Below are 18,869 nucleotides of genomic sequence, written 5' to 3'. Positions count from 1 at the left end.
AGCATATACTGCATTAGACAGACCCAGCTAGGGACACTGTAGCACAAATTAACAGGAACCAATAGAGCATTTCAGATGGGGAGCAAATTTGGGAACCAGAGGGGTTACAGCATCTCAGCCAAGGACATGGTTGCCACACACTCTCACACACACACACACACACACACACACACACACACACAAACAAACAAACACACACAAACATCTAAAACCAAGTCAGAGATGCCATAGTAAGCACAGTTGAGAACCTAGAAAAGACAGAATGAGGCTAAAGTCCACGGTCTTTCAGGGAGCCTGGTGTTCGTTTCTAAATGAGCAGGAAGCTTCACAGAAAGAAATCTTTAGTCCTACTCATTTGTGGAGTGACATCAAACACATACATGTAGTGTTCATAGATCTCTCTTCATGACAATAAAGCACAATGTGATCAGGACCCCCGGAGAGGAACAATGTCACATTCCTAGTTGCTCCCCCATGAAATGCAGACGGTAATAGCCCTGTGTGCATAGGCTCCTTTTAAGATCTTTATATATTTTTTCATTCTTAGAGGAAGCAGACACAGAAAAGAGTAGAAAAGGCAAGTGAAGTACTTAGGTAGACTCCTAATTTCAACTCAAATTAACTAAGATCATGCCCAGGGTATCCTCAAGAGCTGGGAGCCAGCAGGGATGTGTTACACAGATTATGGGGATGAGGACCATGAAAAAATACCTTCTTTTGCCAGCACCATCTTCTTCCTCAAGGCGTACTGGTCATATATGCTTTCCAAGACACATGGGGGTTATAGCTGACTTCTGTAGCTTATAGGACAGGAGACTAGGCAAAGATCAGCACTGAGTAGTATCCTTACCTGTGTCTGCTCACTTGGACCTGCTGACATGTCCCTGGCTTAGTCCTGGCATCACAGTCTTACCTGCCTGATACCAAGGCTTAAGCCAGGCTTTTCAGGGCTAAATGCCCTAAGCCATCCTTTGAAGTAAAGGCCACTTCTCTGTGACTGATATTTCATGAATGGACTCGTAAGAGAAGGCCCAGAGCATACAGTTGAAGGTAGAGAACTCTATGGAATGCTCTATAGTTTTCTAAGCCAGATTTCTGAGAGAGAAGCATCATAGCACACTCCCGATTCAACTCAGATATGAGAGCCTTTGGCACAGGGGCCCTGCAACAAGCATACCACAGGTATGAGGAAACTGGGGAGACAAGAGTCACCAGCTAGTCAATACCTGTAGGAAGCACCATGTTCTGCACTCTACTGCACAGACCCTTCTCCTCCCTGGGCTCAGTGGATATGATTTTGAAGAAACTCCCCAAATGTCCTGACTACATTCTCCACAGCCATAGTATGGTTCAGGCACCTTCATTTCTTCCTTAGGAGATGGTAGATATTAGTCACCTTGCCTCAGCTCCAGGCCTTTCTGTTCCACCCTGCACAGTTAACCCTTTACAAACATCCTATCACATGGCATCTCCAAGGGTTGTGTCGTGGTACAGTCCCCATCCATTTCACCCCAGGCATCAGCCATTATTTTTCCAGGCCCCTGTGTCTTTGCATATGACGTTCTCCCTAATAAGAATATAAATAATTTTAAGGTGTGTGTGAGAACATTTGTGAAATGTCTAACTTAAGCATTACACACAGCTACCTTAAAAGATTCTCTGTTTTAAGAAAAATGTAATAGATCATTCTAAACCTACTCTTAGAAATTAAAGAGAAGTGAAGCTATTTACATAGAGGATGCCTCATTTAGAGTTGAGTGATGATACGTAAAGGCTACGTTGGGGAAAGTACAGGAGCTCCAGGTGGCTAGCCTCTATCCCCATTGCCTGCCACAACCCACGGCTGTTTTTCATGAGCTATGAAGGAAGGCAGTGAATTCTGATTTCTCTTATCTGTGCAGAAACTGAGTTCTGAACTAGGAAACTATAAATGTACAAAACATCTCTAGGCAGCAGATAAAAGAACTCAGCCATGATCCCTATAGTACTATAGCTCTTGAAAAACCCAAGAGGACCTGCTTGACCACTGGAGAATCAAAGACCAATTACATGAAGTTAACTAAAGCCCAAGAATGGAGAAATCGATGCCAGTTTTTCTTAAGCATTAGCAGAGAATTCCCAATACATTAGTAGCTAGGTTTAATTTGGGAACATACCTGTGTCAGCAGGAAAAAAGGCCATGGAAAGATTGTTAAATTGATCTTCATGTGAAAATAAGAATTTACTTAAAGAGTATGACCAGAGGGAAAAATAAAGGAAAGATAAGAAGTGCAGCTTGATGAAGAAAGACAAGAGCAGCGGGGCAAAAGAAACAATATTGAGAAGTAATAAACACTGGGTGACATTGAAACAATGGAGAAATCACTCACTCTACCTGACGAGACACTATGGTGAACTCCAAAGCCATCTTAGATGGAACTGTTATGGCAGAATATCACAGACTCTTCACACTTTCAGAGACTGAAATCCTGAATCAAGGTGCTGTCAGGGCCAGCATTTCATGGAGGTCTGTTTCCTGGTTCATAGTATCCTTCTGCTTGTGTCCTAATTCAGGAAGTGGAGAAATTCAGTCCTATTTATGGAGGGGTCTAGATCCTATTTATGAGGGTTCTTCCCAGACAGCCAAATTTGTTTCCAATGGCCCTCCGTCCAAATACAGTCATGTTAGGAATTAGGTTTCAACACAGGAATTTTGTAAGAAAACATCATTGAAACCACAAGTAGCTTGCACAGATATAGGTTTGCTGTACTAATGGAACCAGAAGAGGACATATTTCCTACTTACACACCAACAAGGAAGGTGTAGGCAGCCTGTTTGCTTACTACAGAAAGGATTAGGACCCCAGGTCATGTCACATAAGTGTTTCCCTAAAATGCACTGAGAAACTCAGGAGAGCCTTGACAGTCCATCTGGACGGCAGCAGGCTGAATCCTCTGCCACCTTCCCTGGCCAGGAAAGGAGGGGCCTGAACAGGTCAGGATAATGTGCGTGCCACACTGCGCAGCCAGACTGTCTGCTTCCTGGTGCTTCTCTTCTCCTTAGTAAGCCTGAGATTCCAGTCAAGACTTATTAGGGTACGCCAGCTGTGTCCCCGTCATGCTCTAGGAGCCAGGGGACAGCTGCACACTGCATTATCAGGGTAAGAATCATTCTTGAAGGAAAAGGAAGATGAATGGCAGGCCAAGGTCAGAGCCACACAGGCCAGCAGAAATCTCTCACCAGTCCATTATCCTCACAATCCGGAGCTAGAAATGCAAGATTTTCATTAACAATGGCCACATTTCCTCCAGGCTTCTAAAGAGCTCAGCATGCTCTTCCCTCCATCATTAATCAAGCAAAGTGGGCTGTTTGGGGAGACATCATAGAGACAAACAGCAGGCACTGACCTCTGACCAAATCTGCAGACAGGCTCTGGTTTGCCAGCAATGTCAGATAAGCAGTGGACAGAGGGTCCAGCTGGGAGGACAATTTGACATCCAGATGCCCCAGCACGAACAATCTATCCCCAGGCAAGGCCTCTGTGCCAAACTGCTGCTAGCCCACCTGTCTTGAGAGGGCAGTGTGGCCAGGCCAGAGGATGGAGCAGATGGTGGCTGAGGGTAAAGGGGTTGTAGGAGGCTCTGCTCACCACTGAATCAGAGGGGAGAATGTGGAAGAGCATCTGTCTCCATACAAGCCTCTCCCAGCTACAAATGCACATGTGGACACCTGCAGCCCAAGTAGCAAGCAGCTGTACCAACAGAGACCAGCTCTGCACCTGACTCATGCAGCCTTATACACTCTCCTTGTTAAAGTGCCAATCGGAGTCTTTACCACTAACTAAAGCACTGGAAGTGACATGAAATCTGAAGTAGCTGGTAACAGAAGCCTGGGAGATGCTCCAAAGGAAAAGCTTCTCTTACCAGACTGACAAACACTTATCACCAGTGAAAAGAGCAGGAAGCTTCCAGGAAATGGGGACTAGCAGGTCCGTGATTTTCTTTAGCAAATTGAACACCAGGGGGAGGGGAGATTCTGTTGGGCTATTTAACAATTTTTAAATGCACAAAGATGCAAATCTCCAATCTTGAGAACATTTCATGACAACACTGGTCCAACAACATTGGGCCCCACAGCTTAGCTAAGCACAGTGACCAGGCACTGCAGTTCATAGCATTTCCGGCCACAGCCTTTGAAACACACTTGAATAGATGGGGTGGCAATGTGATGGTGCTTCTGTTAGTTCAATTACAAGTTGCAGTCACTGGGAGAGGCATTTCCAATGACAGAATACAATAGCAAGTCTTTTCTGAGCAAGGTTGCCTGGGAAATCTTAGCAAATTCTCAGGGTTCTGAGGAACTGGTTATCACTTTTATTACTGGCTGAGTCAGACAAGCCCTAAACTAACTTGTCAAGAAAACAAAATCAAGAAACACCCAAATCAGACAGTTCTTTGTAGAGACAACTAAACAACCACACACAGGCAAATGCGATGCATTCTGAAACCACTGGAAGCCACTTATCTAAGTATTTTTCATCCAAAGGACTTTCTCTGTACTAAATAGCAGCCAGATTGATTTGCAAATAGTACTTGGTTGGCTTTTCAAAATAGAAATCCCTGACCATAGGGCTAAATACAGGAAGACAGAATCTTTGAGATCAGTTCACAATGATAGAGAAGCCTGGAGATGAACAACCTTGCAAAAATGCCTTGTGCTTTGACAATGCCTAAGCTAGAATCATCATCCCACAGGCAGCCATCTGGGGAAGAAACTAGGATTGACTTAGTAGCTCCATTTCCAGGGGGATTTTCATTAATTTCATCAAGACAAAGTTAATAATCCATGACAGCAATTTTTTTTTTCATGAGTTGGTTGTTCTAAGCATGTTCAAGTCTTTTCGATAAATTTCACAGCTAGAGGCTAGTAGAAATTAGTTTGTCTTCTACACTGTCATTAGGAAAGAAAGAAGTGGTAATAGTTTCTGAGGAAACTTGAAGAGAATGGCTTCTAAATGAGATGAATCTACAAGCTTCCCAAGTGTTGGGCAAGAGAGTAAATAAATCTGTTCTCCCCTCCCATCTTAGTGCCAAAGAAGGATGTAGCTACAATAGATGGAGAGAGAAGAGATTTCTTTAATAAAGTGCTTTACTTATGTCTATATAAAGAGGCTTCTAGAGACCATTTAACTTGGGTTTCAAGTCCTATATTATCAGCAGAGTTATCTCATATATTCTTATTAATGGTCTTCGTGAACAGGGTCCTTCATGAAGAGCTAAACAGATAAAAACATGGCCTGTCCTCTTTAGACAAGACAGTTGTGACTGAGAGGCTGAATAAGTGATAGAGACAGTGAGAAGCATAAAGCTTGTGATAGAGGGCTGGAGAGGTAGGAATTGCTCTCCTATTCAGGGTAAGGTTTTCACCTGTCAAAACACACGTATGCAGGCATGTTCAGCTTTTCTGTGGAAACTTCTATTATACTGACATATCATCTGATGGTATTCTTTTTTTATTATAGTTTATTCACTTTGTAGCCCAGCTGGAGGCCTCTTCCAAACCCACCCTATCACTGTTTTTCCCCCTATGCCCCTCCCCTAGTCCACCAATAGGTGAGGTCCTCCTCCCCTTCTAGCCTATCAGGCCTCATCAGGAGTGGCTGCATTGTCTTCCTCTGTGGCCTGGTAAGGCAGCTCTCCCCCCGCAAAGGGGGAGGTGATCAAAGAGTCAGCCACTGAGTTCATGTCTGAGATAGGTTCTGCTCCCCTTACTAGGGTACCCACTTAGAAACTGAGCTGCCATGAGCTACATCTGAGCAGGGATTCTACGTTATCTCCATGCATGGTCCTTGGTTGGAGCATAAGTCTATGCAAAGACCCTGTGCCCAGATTTTTTTTGATTCTGTTGATCTCCTGCGGAGCTTCCTTGTGTTCCCTCCAGGTCTTTCTGTCTCCCGCTTCTTTCATAAGATTCCCTACACTGCTCCCAACCAATGGTATTCTTAACAGCCCAGCCCTGTTCTAAATGATTTCCAATGTTCACGACGATTCTCTAGGGTAGCAGATTTTCATGTCTTAGATTGACAATGCAAGAAACAGAGACAAAGAATAAAAGATAAATGTCAATTGACTAATGGTGGCTATAATTACTGGGATACAGGCATACAGGCAGTCTGGTTAATGTCATGATGGTGATACTGTTGCTAGTGGTGGTTGTGGTGGTGGTGGTGGTTCTGGTGATGCTGCTGCTACTGCTGCTCGTGGTGTGGTGATGCAATTGCCATGAACAGGTCCCTGTGCTTTGTTCTTTAGCTTTCCTCCTTCTTTGGTACCTGTGTCTCAGACAAAACAGAGACAGGAAGGGGGTCCTGAAGTGTGTGACTCAGAACATTTGTTATATGCTCAGTGCATGCCACTTCCTGAAGTGCCATCAATGGAACTTCCCCTCAGTCCCATAGAATCTCTTGTTCTCTTCCAGAGAGCAGATCCTTCACACCAAGCAGGTCGAAAGTGCTAGAGACAGGGTGACTCCTTGCAGATGTCAGTCCATAGCGAGAAACATCACCGTGGAGTTTGACAAGAACTGCAGGCTTCTCCTCTGCCCCATCTTGTACAACCCATGTGTGTACAATTAAAAGTGACCCTCCAACATTCAAATGGCAGAGAAACAAAGAAATGCTCAACATCCTTAGTCATCAGGGAGATACAAATGAAAATGACCCTGAGATTTCACCTTACACACATCAGAATGGCCAAGATAAAAAATTCAAGTGGCAACACATGCTGGAGAGGTTGTGGAGAAAGGGGAACCCTCCTCCACTGCTGGTGGGAATGTAACCTTGTACAAGCACTTTGGAACTCAATCTGGAGCTTTCTTGGACAATTAGGAATAGTGCTACCTCAAGATCCAGCTATACCACTCCTAGGCATATATCCAAAAGATGCTCAATTATACAACAAGGACATTTGCTCAACCATGTTTGTAGTAGCAGCTTTATTTGTAATAGCCAGAAGCTGAAAACAACCCAGATGCCCCTCAGTTGATGAATGGATACAGAAATTGTGGTACATGTACACAATGGAATAATACTCAGCTATTAAAAACAAAGAAATCATGAAATTTTCAGGCAAATGGTGGGATCTAGAAAATACCATTCTGAGTGAGGTATCCCACAAGCAGAAAGACACACATGGTATATAATCACTTATAGGTGGGTGTTAGACCTATAAGATAGGCTAAGCATACTAAAACCTGTACACCTAAGGAAGCTAATCAAGAAAGAGGACCCCAGTAAGAAGCCCAGTCTTCATACAGAAAAGCAAACAAGATGGACATCAGAAGAGGGAGTAAACAGGGAACAGGACTGAAGCCTATCACAGAGGACCTCTGAAAGATTCTACCCAGCAGGGTATCAAAACATATGCTGAAATTCATAACTAAACTTTTTGCAGAGTGCAGGGAATCTTATAAAAGAAGGGGGAGATAGAAAGACCCGGAAGGAACAGGAGCTCCACAAGGAGAGAACAACAGAACCAAAAAATCTGGTCATACGGGTCTTTTCTGACACTGATACTCCAGCCAAGGAACATACATGGAGATAACTTAGAACCCCTGCACAGAAGTAGCAATGGCAGCTCAGTGTCCAAGAGAGTTCCCCAATAATAGAAACAGAGACTGTCTCTGACATGAACTCAGTGGCCAGCTCTTTGATTACCTCCACCTGAGGGGGGAGAAGCCTTACCAGTCCACAGAGGAAGACAATGAAGCCAGTCCTGATGAGATGATGATAGACTAGAGTCAGATGGAAGGGGAAGAGGACCTACCCTATCATTTGACTGGGGGAGGGGCATAGGAGAAGAAGAGGGAGGAAGGGTGGAATTGGGAGGGGATGGGGGAGGGGGCTACATCTGGGATCCAAAGTGATTAAACTGTAATTAATAATAAAAATTTAAAAAATAAAAATAAAATAATATACCCCACAAAATAAAACAAATAATCTCACACAAATAAAAAGAAAGTGACCCTCCTTTGGGGAAAACTGGAGTGATTTTACTTTATGAGAAATGGAGAGTGAATAGAGGGATAGAAGATAGGGAAGGAGCAAGGACAGCAGGGACTGGAGCAAGATAAACTAGACCAAGGGAGAGGGAACCTGGGAGATCATCCACAGGCCAGTAAGAAAAGGATTGTCCTCTCCTGAACAGTGTGGGACTCTCATGCTGCCTTGTCCTTTGTTCAGCTTTCTATACATCCACGTAGAGAGGGAGAATGGTCTAGACAGTGTTGCTGGAGAGTGACTCACTTGATCCTATCACCTCTTCCATTCCCCAGGGAAAAGAAAACAAAACAAAATTATACCACAAGCCTTTCTAACCCATAATCCAAAGTCTCTAGATCATGGCTAGGTCGAGACCAATGTTCCGTTTCTCAATCAAATCCTTACCACCTCAGAAAAACCTTAGCTAGCCTATCTTGCCAATTTAGCCAACGTGCTCTGTGGCACAGAGAGCACCATGGGAGGATAGGTGCTCCAGCTGTCATCAGTGTCATCTATGTTTCCTTCCCACTGAGAACAAATTTCTTAAGCGTAACATCTATGAGATAAGCTTTCTCCTTTTTCTGCTAACATAAGATTAGAGAGTAAATTCGATGCTTTCACTAATTATATGTATCTACAGCCCACCTAATATTCCTGTGGTTCCTGCTGTATTGTGAAGGTCTTCTGATATGGTGACACCAAAGGTCCTAAGTATCTGATTCATGGGGCAGATACAGCCAGCCCTGATCTGAACTCTGATTTATACTCCTCATTCCTGTCTGGGGAAAGAGGGTGGGACTGATTTCAAATGCTGAGGGGTGAGTATACTGCATGTGCAAAGTTACATAGGCAATTTCCACAAACCCAATTGGAGACACTTTCTTTTGTCATGTGGCCTTCATTAAACATCATCAAGTGTCTTGTGCATCGCATATTACAAATGTTCATGTGGATTCATGGAAGCCAGTGGATGTTTCCCTGTTGGTGTCAAAGATCTGCAAAGGAAACAGTTTGTACCCCAGGCAATTCCTTTTCACTATGCCAAGGGCACATTGCCAGAAGATGAAGGTCATGCGCACACTGACACAGTGACTGGAGTTGTCACACCAACATTGTCAGCTTTCATCTAGGAAGGGGTACAGTAAGTGGCCATGCCCTAAACCTGTTCTCTGGCCTTTCTGTTCAGTGGAGATCCTGCAGCATTCTGGCTGGCCTAAAGCTCAGCGCTTAGCAGATGTGCCAGAGCTCTGTCAACTGTTTGAAAAGTCTGGTGTCTGTATAAGTGACTTCTTACAAAGAAAAACCCAAAGAAAGTCTCATCCTAGCCTTGCCACAAGGCACTCAGCATAGAGGCCTAAAAGAGAGCGATCTCCCCTACCCCAAGCATGTAACTTTAAAATGTCAGAGGTACCCTCTGAGCAAGCAGGCCCAGCCTGCTGGTGTCAGGACAATTACCTACCACACTTGTGTCCAATCAACTGGTTTCCATTTCAGCAAATGACAGCCTTTCAGTCATTAAAGTGGGTGGGTAACAGTATTCAGCTAGAGTGAAGCAGGCCCAGTCTGTTGCCTTGTCTCAGGCCAAGGGTACGGTGAGAGCCCTGCATTGGGGAGACACATGCACTGACCTGCAGCATCTGGAGGTAGCCTTCCTGCGGATCACAAAGCAGGGAAGAGATGCGGTGGTTATTCCTCATGCATTTCTGGTTGTCCTTTGCAGATGGGAAGATTTGCCGGACCACGGTCATCCTGCCGAGAGCACTGTGGACCAGATCCAGGATCTCGGGGTCACTGATTTCCTGAAGAAATAATCAGATTCATGCTTATACCCTCATGAATAAAAAAGTCACCATGAGGCACCTAGGCCAAAACCCCAAACAGCTAATGCTGAAGGGGTGAAATGATTAGGCCCAGGCCACACATTTCGTTAGTTGCTTATTTACAAAGAAAAATCTTATCATCCCTTAGGTGCAACAGGATTATTCAACATTCCCTCTAAGGTCTGGTCTGCAGTAAACACCAAGGTATAGTAGATATCAAATGTAACCCTTTACCATGGAACATAGTGGTATGTGAGGGATCAGAAATACCAATTGTGCTAGATCTTGAATACACTAGGTGTTTTGCATGCATTTATTAATGTCATGCTCAAAAAAACAAAGGTAATATGCTATGAAGGGAACCTAATTATTATGTAATTGCACCCTCAAGCATAGAAATTTAAAAAGGAGCTGCCCATAGAGAGATCTCTCCTAGGAATGCCTCTATATGATATAAACTTTAAACTAAGCCTAAGAATGAACATAAATAAAAACGGTGGCTGCGTGCGTGCATGTGTGCATGCACAAGGATGTACACATGTGGTGTGTGTGTGTGTGTGTGTGTGTGTGTGTGTGTGTGTGTGTGTGTTAGAAAGAAAGTATAACTGGAAAACCAGTACTGCAAAAGATAAACTGTTCCACATGTAAGCATCAGTAGAGAGAGGCAGATGGGAAAGTCAGGGTCCATCCATCCCACTTCAGACAACAGCAACGGCACAGAAACACAGGGGTAGTAAGGAGCTTGACGTTTTTAGGTACAAATGTGCTTACAATAAGAATGGCCTTTATGAAAACTTCTGGTTGCTTTATGGGCCAGGAATTAGAGAGGAACAAAGAGAGGGCCAGGGGCCAGAAAGGACAATGTGAAACTGCATAGCAGGGTGTAAAACTGAACTACAAAGACACAGTAACCAATATTCAGCCAGTGTTCCAGCAGAGGGGCAGCCAGCCTGAGGACACCCCAGGCTCATGATCTCTAAGACATTACTACATCAAAGCTAGGCTCCAAGTCAACATTTTAACTAAAATAGTTGTACTTAAAAATAATCTTTAAACCATCCTTTTTGCGGATGATCCATTCTAGTTTTGAGACCCTGTGACAGTACAAATTGAGACACCAGGCAGGAAGTCAGTGGTTGGGATTTCAAAATCATTTAAATAAGAGCATAACATTTTCAGGTGTAAGATACTAAAACAAGCATTTAAGGTCTGTCTTAGAATGTTGCTCTCTGTGTGTGTGTGTGTGTGTGTGCGAGAGAGAGAGAGAGAGAGAGAGAGAGAGAGAGAGAGAGAGAGAGAGAGATAGCACTTCCTAGGTCTGTAAGAGAATAAAACCCTATATCTATATCATCAGCATCTTTGTCAGTTCCTAAATATACTGAACTACCTATCTCTCAAAAAAGTTAAAATGTTGTTATACATCAGGTTAAGACCCATGTCCCTGAAATTTATATTTATGATGGATTGTAAACCAATAAATAATCAAAGGTAAAGAAATTGGTCAGAAGGGACAGTCCCTGAACACAGAGAGACTCACGGCGGGGGCAGGGTATAAGAAGAGCCTGGACATGTGCATTCAGCTCTCTACCTGCCCTAGGTACCAAGGCCCTTCTGAGAGCACAGGCTAGAGGATGACAGAAATAGCAGCCTAATCTCAAGAGAGAAGGGATGTCAAAAGAGTAACATGTAGATAGTTCACTTTGCTTAAACTAGAAGTAGGGAGGGCTTAAAGAGGGCTTTTTTCTTATCTAGAAAATACATGCTAGCTACCAGGCACAGTGGCTCATGCTTGTAATTCCAGCATTTGGAAAGCTGAGGGGAAAGAATTAATGCAAATTCAAGGCTAGCATGGGCTACATAGTCAGTTATGGGCCAGGCTGGCCTAGGGTGAGATCCTGACTCTGATAGATAGATAGATAGATAGATAGATAGATAGATAGATAAATAGATAGATAGATAGGTAGATAGATAGATAGATAGATAGATACACAGACAGACAGACAGATAGATAGATGAGCAAGCAGAAGAAAGAAAAGGAGTCAGGTGTCACAAAATGCAAAACTGCAATTATGTAGAAAGGTGTTAGAGAAAAGGCAGCTACAAGAAAAAAAAGTGTCTCATACCATTTGTTTTTTTCCCATATATTCTTGATGCAAAATGCCACTGTAGAGGCAACAGACATCTTTATAGAAATCCTTTTATTAAGCCTCTCCTTCCTCTTCAACTGCCAAAGGGCAAACAAGAAACACTCGGTTCTCACCACATTGGGAACATTCTGGAAATTTGTTGGGGATGTGACTTACAAGGTGGCCCAGCACTTTCATGGCAATCTGCTACTCAGCTACAGTGAATAGTTAAGGTACACTGTGATATAGGCAATGATGGGGACTCAACACTTGCCCAATCTGCCCTGATTTGCTAACTCTTCCTCTTCCGTTCTGCCTGCCCGGGACTCACTGAATACTTGGCACAGCTCTATGACAACCTATTTGCTTCCATATGCCTTCCCTCGGTGGGGATCTGCTGAAACTTTGTATATCTTCTTGTATCCCCTGGCACAGTTCTGATACTGCTTGCCATGGGTCACATGGGTCCTGCCTGCTAACAGACTCTTAGCTTACTCCCTGTGCTTCATTTTGTCTGGTCTAGAGATACCTGCAATCAAGATGTAGGAGTCCACTCAAGCAAATTTTCTCAGTTATTTGCATATAACTGAAAAGGCTGACTGTTAACCATGCCCTAATTCTGAACACAGATGAGAGCAGTCTGTCTAGCAGCTCCATGCCAGGATCTACTCCTGTCCTCCTCGCCCTGCTGGATTTTGTAATTATCACAGAAGTGATCATAGGGATGTGTTCACTCCTAGTGAAGTATATGCCTCTATACCAATGTAAGAGACCCCAAAATCTAGACTTCCTGTAGAGAGAAGTACAAGTAGACCATTGAAATGAGCAACTTGGAGAGCAAACTTCCCTTTGTCCCAGTTAAGCATTCATTCAAAGGGAACTGCTAATAAACGGAAGCATTGGGACGCTGTGTATGTGCCACCATGGAATGTCAGTAAACTAGTGAAGGAAAGAGAGAAACAAAAGCAGTGTATGACATGATGCTCAGTAGATTACCCAGGATAAAGAAATACTTTATTTTTTATATTGTAATTTATAAGCCTCGCTTTAAAATATGCATAAGCATTTTGTGCATTGAATATGAGTAAGGAAATGAGTTCACTGTATCTTCCATCAAACTAAGAAGTAAAATGATGTCCTCATCTTAGTTGGATGGTTTCCCATGCTATTCCTCCTTTCTTGCCACAAATAGCCTTTGTCACGCTAGAGCCTAGATGACGTGTAGCCTAGTCTTGTATGTGATGGGTAACTGCGTGTAAGCTGCACAACACTGATCCTTTCGTAATCTGGCTTTACCACTGTGCTTCTCATACCTCACACTCTGTTATACATCGGAGTATCAGTCTGGGAGCGTGATCAAATCACAGTAATCCAAAGAGAAAACCCTCTAGGTTCGACACAAGCACTCTCAATAATACTTCAGCAGTCACCAATGTTTGAAACCTCTTGCTCACGGGTTGAAGAGACGGCACAGTGGTCAAGAGCCAGAACACACGTGGGGAGTTACAACCATCTGCAACTCCAGCTCCAGTGATTCCAATGCCCTCATCTGGCTCCGAGGGTGCTGCATGCACATTGGACACATACATGCTAGCTGGCACAACACATGTAAAGTAACAATAAATGTTTTTAAATGAAACATCTGGTTACACATCAGAAGCCTGGAGTTTATCCACGGGAGGAGTGCATCACCACACTGCATGGCAAGGTTGCCATTTATTTGCCCATTGCCGAGAACCTTTTGGGTGCTTTAATGGTTGGTGACTATGAACAATTTCCTGTGTGTCTTCATGTCCTGTATAAGAATTTCTCTTTACTGTGTAAGAATTATACTTAGGATTGTGCTACCCTGATTAAGTGAATAGGAGTTTATTGGAAAGGGCCAATTTTCTAATGCAGTTGTACCAGTTTATAATCCTATGTGGTCAAGGGAGTGTTGATCCGGCATACTTACCTACACATCACCTATTACGTGACTTCGTAAGCTGTGCCATTCTGGTGAGTATGAACTGGAACATTGTTAGGCTTTGTTTTCACTACCTTAATTCTCAATAGGGTTGAGTGTTCTCATGCATTTGTGAAATCAGTTATGTCTCCCCCCTTGTGTTTATGAGTAATTTATGGTTGCGTAGTGATTTATGGTTCTCTTATTTTCAAATTTATTTTTTAAAGGCCTTTGTCACATGTTACAAATACCTTATCCGACTTGTGGGATGTTTGTTAAAGTTAGGCTTTAAATCCTTCTAAGTTTAGATACAGAGAGGCTTGTTTTGTGGCCATTGTATGTAACTGTTTCACATGACTTTGCTATACAGTTGCTGCTGTCAAATATCTGTTTTCCGGTCAATTAGATCAGGACTTCCTTTGTTCTTGAATTCTGCCTGCGTTTTCTTGACATATTTTAAAGACTTTGTATTAGTTACACACAAGTTTAGGAGTCTATCTCTTTGCTGAGCGGATATTTAAATATCAGTCATTAAATACCCTCTTTATTTCTAAGTATGCCTCTTGCCTTACTGTTTACTGTGTCTGCTGCTACTATAGGTATATCATTTGTTTTATGGTTATTATCTATATTTTTCATCTCTTTGTTTTTCTTTGACTTTTCTCTGCCTCATGTTTTAGTTGAATACCTGGAAAGAAAATGTACTAGAAATGTTTATACCCATGCCTATGATGTAAGTAGAAATTTTAATCATTTATACTGATTATGATTACTTACATACTAGGATTTTATTTCTATCATATTGCTTACATTCCATATTCGGTTGTTTATTATGATTTTTCCAAAATTGGAATTAATTATTTTTTTACGATTTTCATGTATTTATGTTTTGGGAAATTATATTTTCTAAATTAGCCTTTATAAGTTTTCTTGCCTATTGAAATAAGTATGCTTAGGTGTGAAGTCATTCCATAATTTTCTTTCTTCTATGGTGCTTATCCCCAGTTACCAGAAATCCAAGTAAGGTGTCAACAATGTCCAGTATTTAATACCATCTTTCTTTATGTCCTTCCAGTAGAGATTATCTTCATTGTTTTACAATACTATCACTACAGTGTCTGTGTAACCAGTACATGTGCAAGTATCTGTTACACATTCTTTTATGGACTTTAGACCTTATTTCTGACATCTTTCTCCTTCGTTCAAAGTACATCATTGCAAATTTTCTTTCATGGAAGTTGTTGATGATAAATCCAACTAACAGTTTCAACAGTGTTCAAAAGCCCAAAGTCCCTTGTGAGACCTAAAACAAACCATAAAATCAAAACACAAGTTATATAGGTTCAATATACAATGGCTGACAGCAAACATTCCCATTCAAAAGGAGAGCATAGCAATGAAAGATCAGGTCAAGGGAAGACCAAATCCAACAAGGAAATCCAGCACAACCTTCAGGTAGATGGCCAATATCTGGATTCTTGACGCTATCATGTGGTGTCATGTGGTTCTTTACTTATGATGTAACATAAACAACCTCATGTCTAGCTCCTGAGAGAGTATTTTTCCTCTCTCTAAAGCCTCCTGAGTTGAGTGTCCATTGTCTGTGTTTCTCTCCACATTCTGGGCTTCCATCCTTCTAGCAGAACAGCCCATGGAACTCTGCTTACCACTTTCCAGGGTTTTTCTATGCTACAGCTCCAAACTCTTCCAAATTCCTCCTTAAAACCATTTCTAAAATGTTTCCAAGTATGAGGTAGGTAGTGACATCAGTAAGCCCACTTCTCCTGGTCAGAAAGCTGAGAGAGATTAATATAATCCTCTCCACCCACTTCTTCCATTCTATTCAGTCTAGATGCCCAGTCCATGGAATAGGTTGACCACTTTCACTGTGGGACTTTCTTCCTTCTTCAGTAAAACCTCACTATACATGATCCCACATATACACTGAGAAATGTGAGCCCTAGGAGATTCTAACTCCCATCAAGCTGGTCATTAAGATTAATCATCACAGTTTCTCTTCTGTACAGTCAAGTTGACTGCCTCCTTAAAGATGCAGAGTTAGGCACTTAGAACCCACCTGAATAATCCAAGACTGGAAAATCTAAGATTCTCACTTCAAGATCATTAACTTCATGGCATTTGTAAGTCTTCTTAAGAAGCATTCACAGATTTCAGGGCTAGTCCTCAAATGTCTCTGGAGGCCATTATTAAACTATGATAAACATTATATTGGTAAATTGTCATACACTGTTTAAACTTTTTGATTGTAGACTCTGGGAGCAAGCAGAGCTATCTTGTCCCAGACTATAATGTTTAATTCCAGTGTCCAAATTCTCTGTCCTTGAGCATACTGGCTCCCTAACTATGACAGAAAGAAAAACATCAAACAGTTAAGGAGGGTTAAAACATCGTACCTTTGAGAACAGCTGGAAAATAAACCATTCCCAATAGGGGTTACTATTGTTTATCCCATGTTATTAAGATGCCTGTGGTGGGAAAACAAGCCAGTTTGTCCATGGACAGAATGTTCTGCATTGCCTAGAAATCTCTCAGCCAGGACTTCCAGCACACATGGGTTGCCTCAGGTTCCCCTGGGCACTTCTGCTGGATTTTGTAAGCATCTGATTTAAGTGTTCCTTTGCTTGCTTTCCCAATCAGACCACTCCGGATGTTTCTGCTGTATATTGTAAACACCTGACTCAATGATGTTTTGCTCTCTATTTGCTCTTTCTGACTATCTGATACTTGTTACTCATTCTTTTATTTGTATTATTTGATATATATATATATACGACTCATTTAAAACCAAAAGTATGGCTACTGTTACCAAATGTGAAGTCCCAGTCCATGTCCCAAGAGGCAGGTTTGGACACCCATTCTCAATAAGCTAATCAGAGCAGTCAAATTAATAGCAAGGGGGAAGGATTTACTCAATATGGCCACATTGGAAACATGGACAAGGAAGAGCAGTGACCACCTCCAGTCTACCTTCAGGGTCCTGAAGTGAGGTTAAAGTTTAAATAAAGGGCTAGGAATATGCACATCTAATTAGTCTTTGTGAGGGTGTGGCCCTACCTACTGTAGACCTATTCTTGTTATAGGCTATAAAGTTCTTTCCTAAGGAAAGAGTTTGTACTCAGGCTGGCTCCAGTTTTTCTTCTCCTCGTATAAGATTACCAGGGAAATTACAGTTTCTTGGGACCCTTTCTTTTAACAGTCTAATAGCTAAAGTGCCTCTTTACAACATATTTATTTCTGCCAGGTCAGCAACACTATAGTAGACAATTCTCCATATGAGATATCAGTCTACCATGTACAGATACTAAAGCCATTTGTAAATGGTCTTGTCTCTCTGAATAGAGTCCACGTTTTTCTATATCTTTAATGTCCTATACTGTCACTCTATGAAGTGCCTCCATGTGGACCCTGATTAATCTGTTCTTAAATCTTGGTAGATTTCTTCAACAATATGAAAGAGTAATAAGCCATAACATCACTTACCAGTTAATATTCTAATGCTTGTTCTTTTCTCAAAACTATACTAAGTATTGTTATTCTATCTTCCATATGTCTTGACCCCTATTTCATTGATGTTTCTTATCAACTCTGATATAGGGGGCATTCTTCTAATTGTATGTGCGAATCTTTCATTAGACACCACATGTGACTGGTCCTTAGGCTTGATCCCAAATTCCATATTCCCCAAGATATTCATGGAAACAAAATTCCATGGTTTCTACAATTTGACCAATTCAGTAAAAGAAAAACTTGAGAGTTTTCATTTATCTTATGTTGGGCCTCATAGATATTACTCTTGGTAGCTTTTAGTTAAAAATACTTTTACGTGTGCTATATTCCGCTATTTAGGGGGACTTTCTCATTTTGAAAGTGTTATCCAGGCTAATCTTTTACAAAAACATATTACTAAACCTTTTGTATGGGATTTAAATTGCTTGGCTTTTGACCCTATTGTTTTATTTTGAGGCATACATCTGTGTTGCAAACTGCTCCACATATGTCCTAGCTGTGTGCCCAGTTAAAGCTGAGTAATTACTTTATTACTACAACTTATTTTGCTTCATTTGATTTCCTTTTTCCTAACTTTACTGCTATTAGTACTACTTTAAGAGGATTCAGGAGAAGCACACACAGCCTCCTCCACTTGATCAAATCCTGTTTGTGTTCACGACTCATCTCCATATCACGGAGGCAGAAGATAAACACTGACTTCATATTTTTCTTTCAAAAATATCCCCATGATTTTTTGTTACCTTCTCCTACAAGCTAAGGAATTCTATCCTTATATTTTTAAACAATATTATCCACTGGACTGAGGTGTCTACAAATAGATAATCTTTAGAAACAGTTAAAATTTTAAATCTGAAACGCTTATTGATAGAAGTTACAGAGAATGATAAGGAAAATACCAATAGACCTCTTTCTATTTTCAATGGGAGAAGTACACAGTTATGATTTGATTAAAAGAGTATCACAATAAGTACAGAAGAACAGGTTCCCAGTTAACACAGTTATGAAATTCTTCTTACCAGTCATTGGAAGCAAAATAAGACTCTTTTGTGCCTTGCAACATATTTACAGAAAAATGTCTATGGGTAAAATAAAGTGTAAGAAACTGCTTCATGCACTGAATAATAAAATTACTCAAGATACTGCAAGAATGTATAGTAATGCTTAAAAAATATGCATTTTGCGTCAAATAAATTATTAAGGAACTCCATAAATCTCTATTTCATTTGCAAAGGGTTAAGAGCATGGGAAAGTTAGAAATATTCTAAAGAAAAGGCAATCCTCACATTTTCTCAGGAGGCACATACTTAATTCACTGATTGAAAGCAAAATTGTCCTTCTCATGGAGCACATGATGGAAGAGAATGAGAGCTGATTGCCTCTGCTCCCGGGAAATGCGTGTCTTCAGCTGCGGTGTATGGCTGGCTTCACA

At 41.6% G+C, this 18,869-nt stretch overlaps 1 protein-coding gene across 2 annotated transcripts in view; it reads right to left on the bottom strand.

Annotated features, from left to right (window-relative positions):
- The window catches only part of Grid1 (glutamate ionotropic receptor delta type subunit 1), a 734,712-nt gene that overhangs the window by 260,669 nt on the left and 455,174 nt on the right, over positions 1-18,869 (bottom strand). For both annotated transcript variants that reach the window (XM_060390904.1, XM_060390905.1), the window contains exon 6: positions 9,647-9,817. In XM_060390904.1, the coding sequence (XP_060246887.1) occupies positions 9,647-9,817 (171 nt within the window). The remainder of the gene's footprint in view (positions 1-9,646; positions 9,818-18,869) is intronic.

Source organism: Meriones unguiculatus, chromosome 9, assembly GCF_030254825.1.
Source record: "Meriones unguiculatus strain TT.TT164.6M chromosome 9, Bangor_MerUng_6.1, whole genome shotgun sequence".
Classification (NCBI taxonomy): Eukaryota; Metazoa; Chordata; class Mammalia; order Rodentia; family Muridae; genus Meriones; species Meriones unguiculatus.
This window is presented reverse-complemented; position numbering and strand designations above follow the sequence as displayed.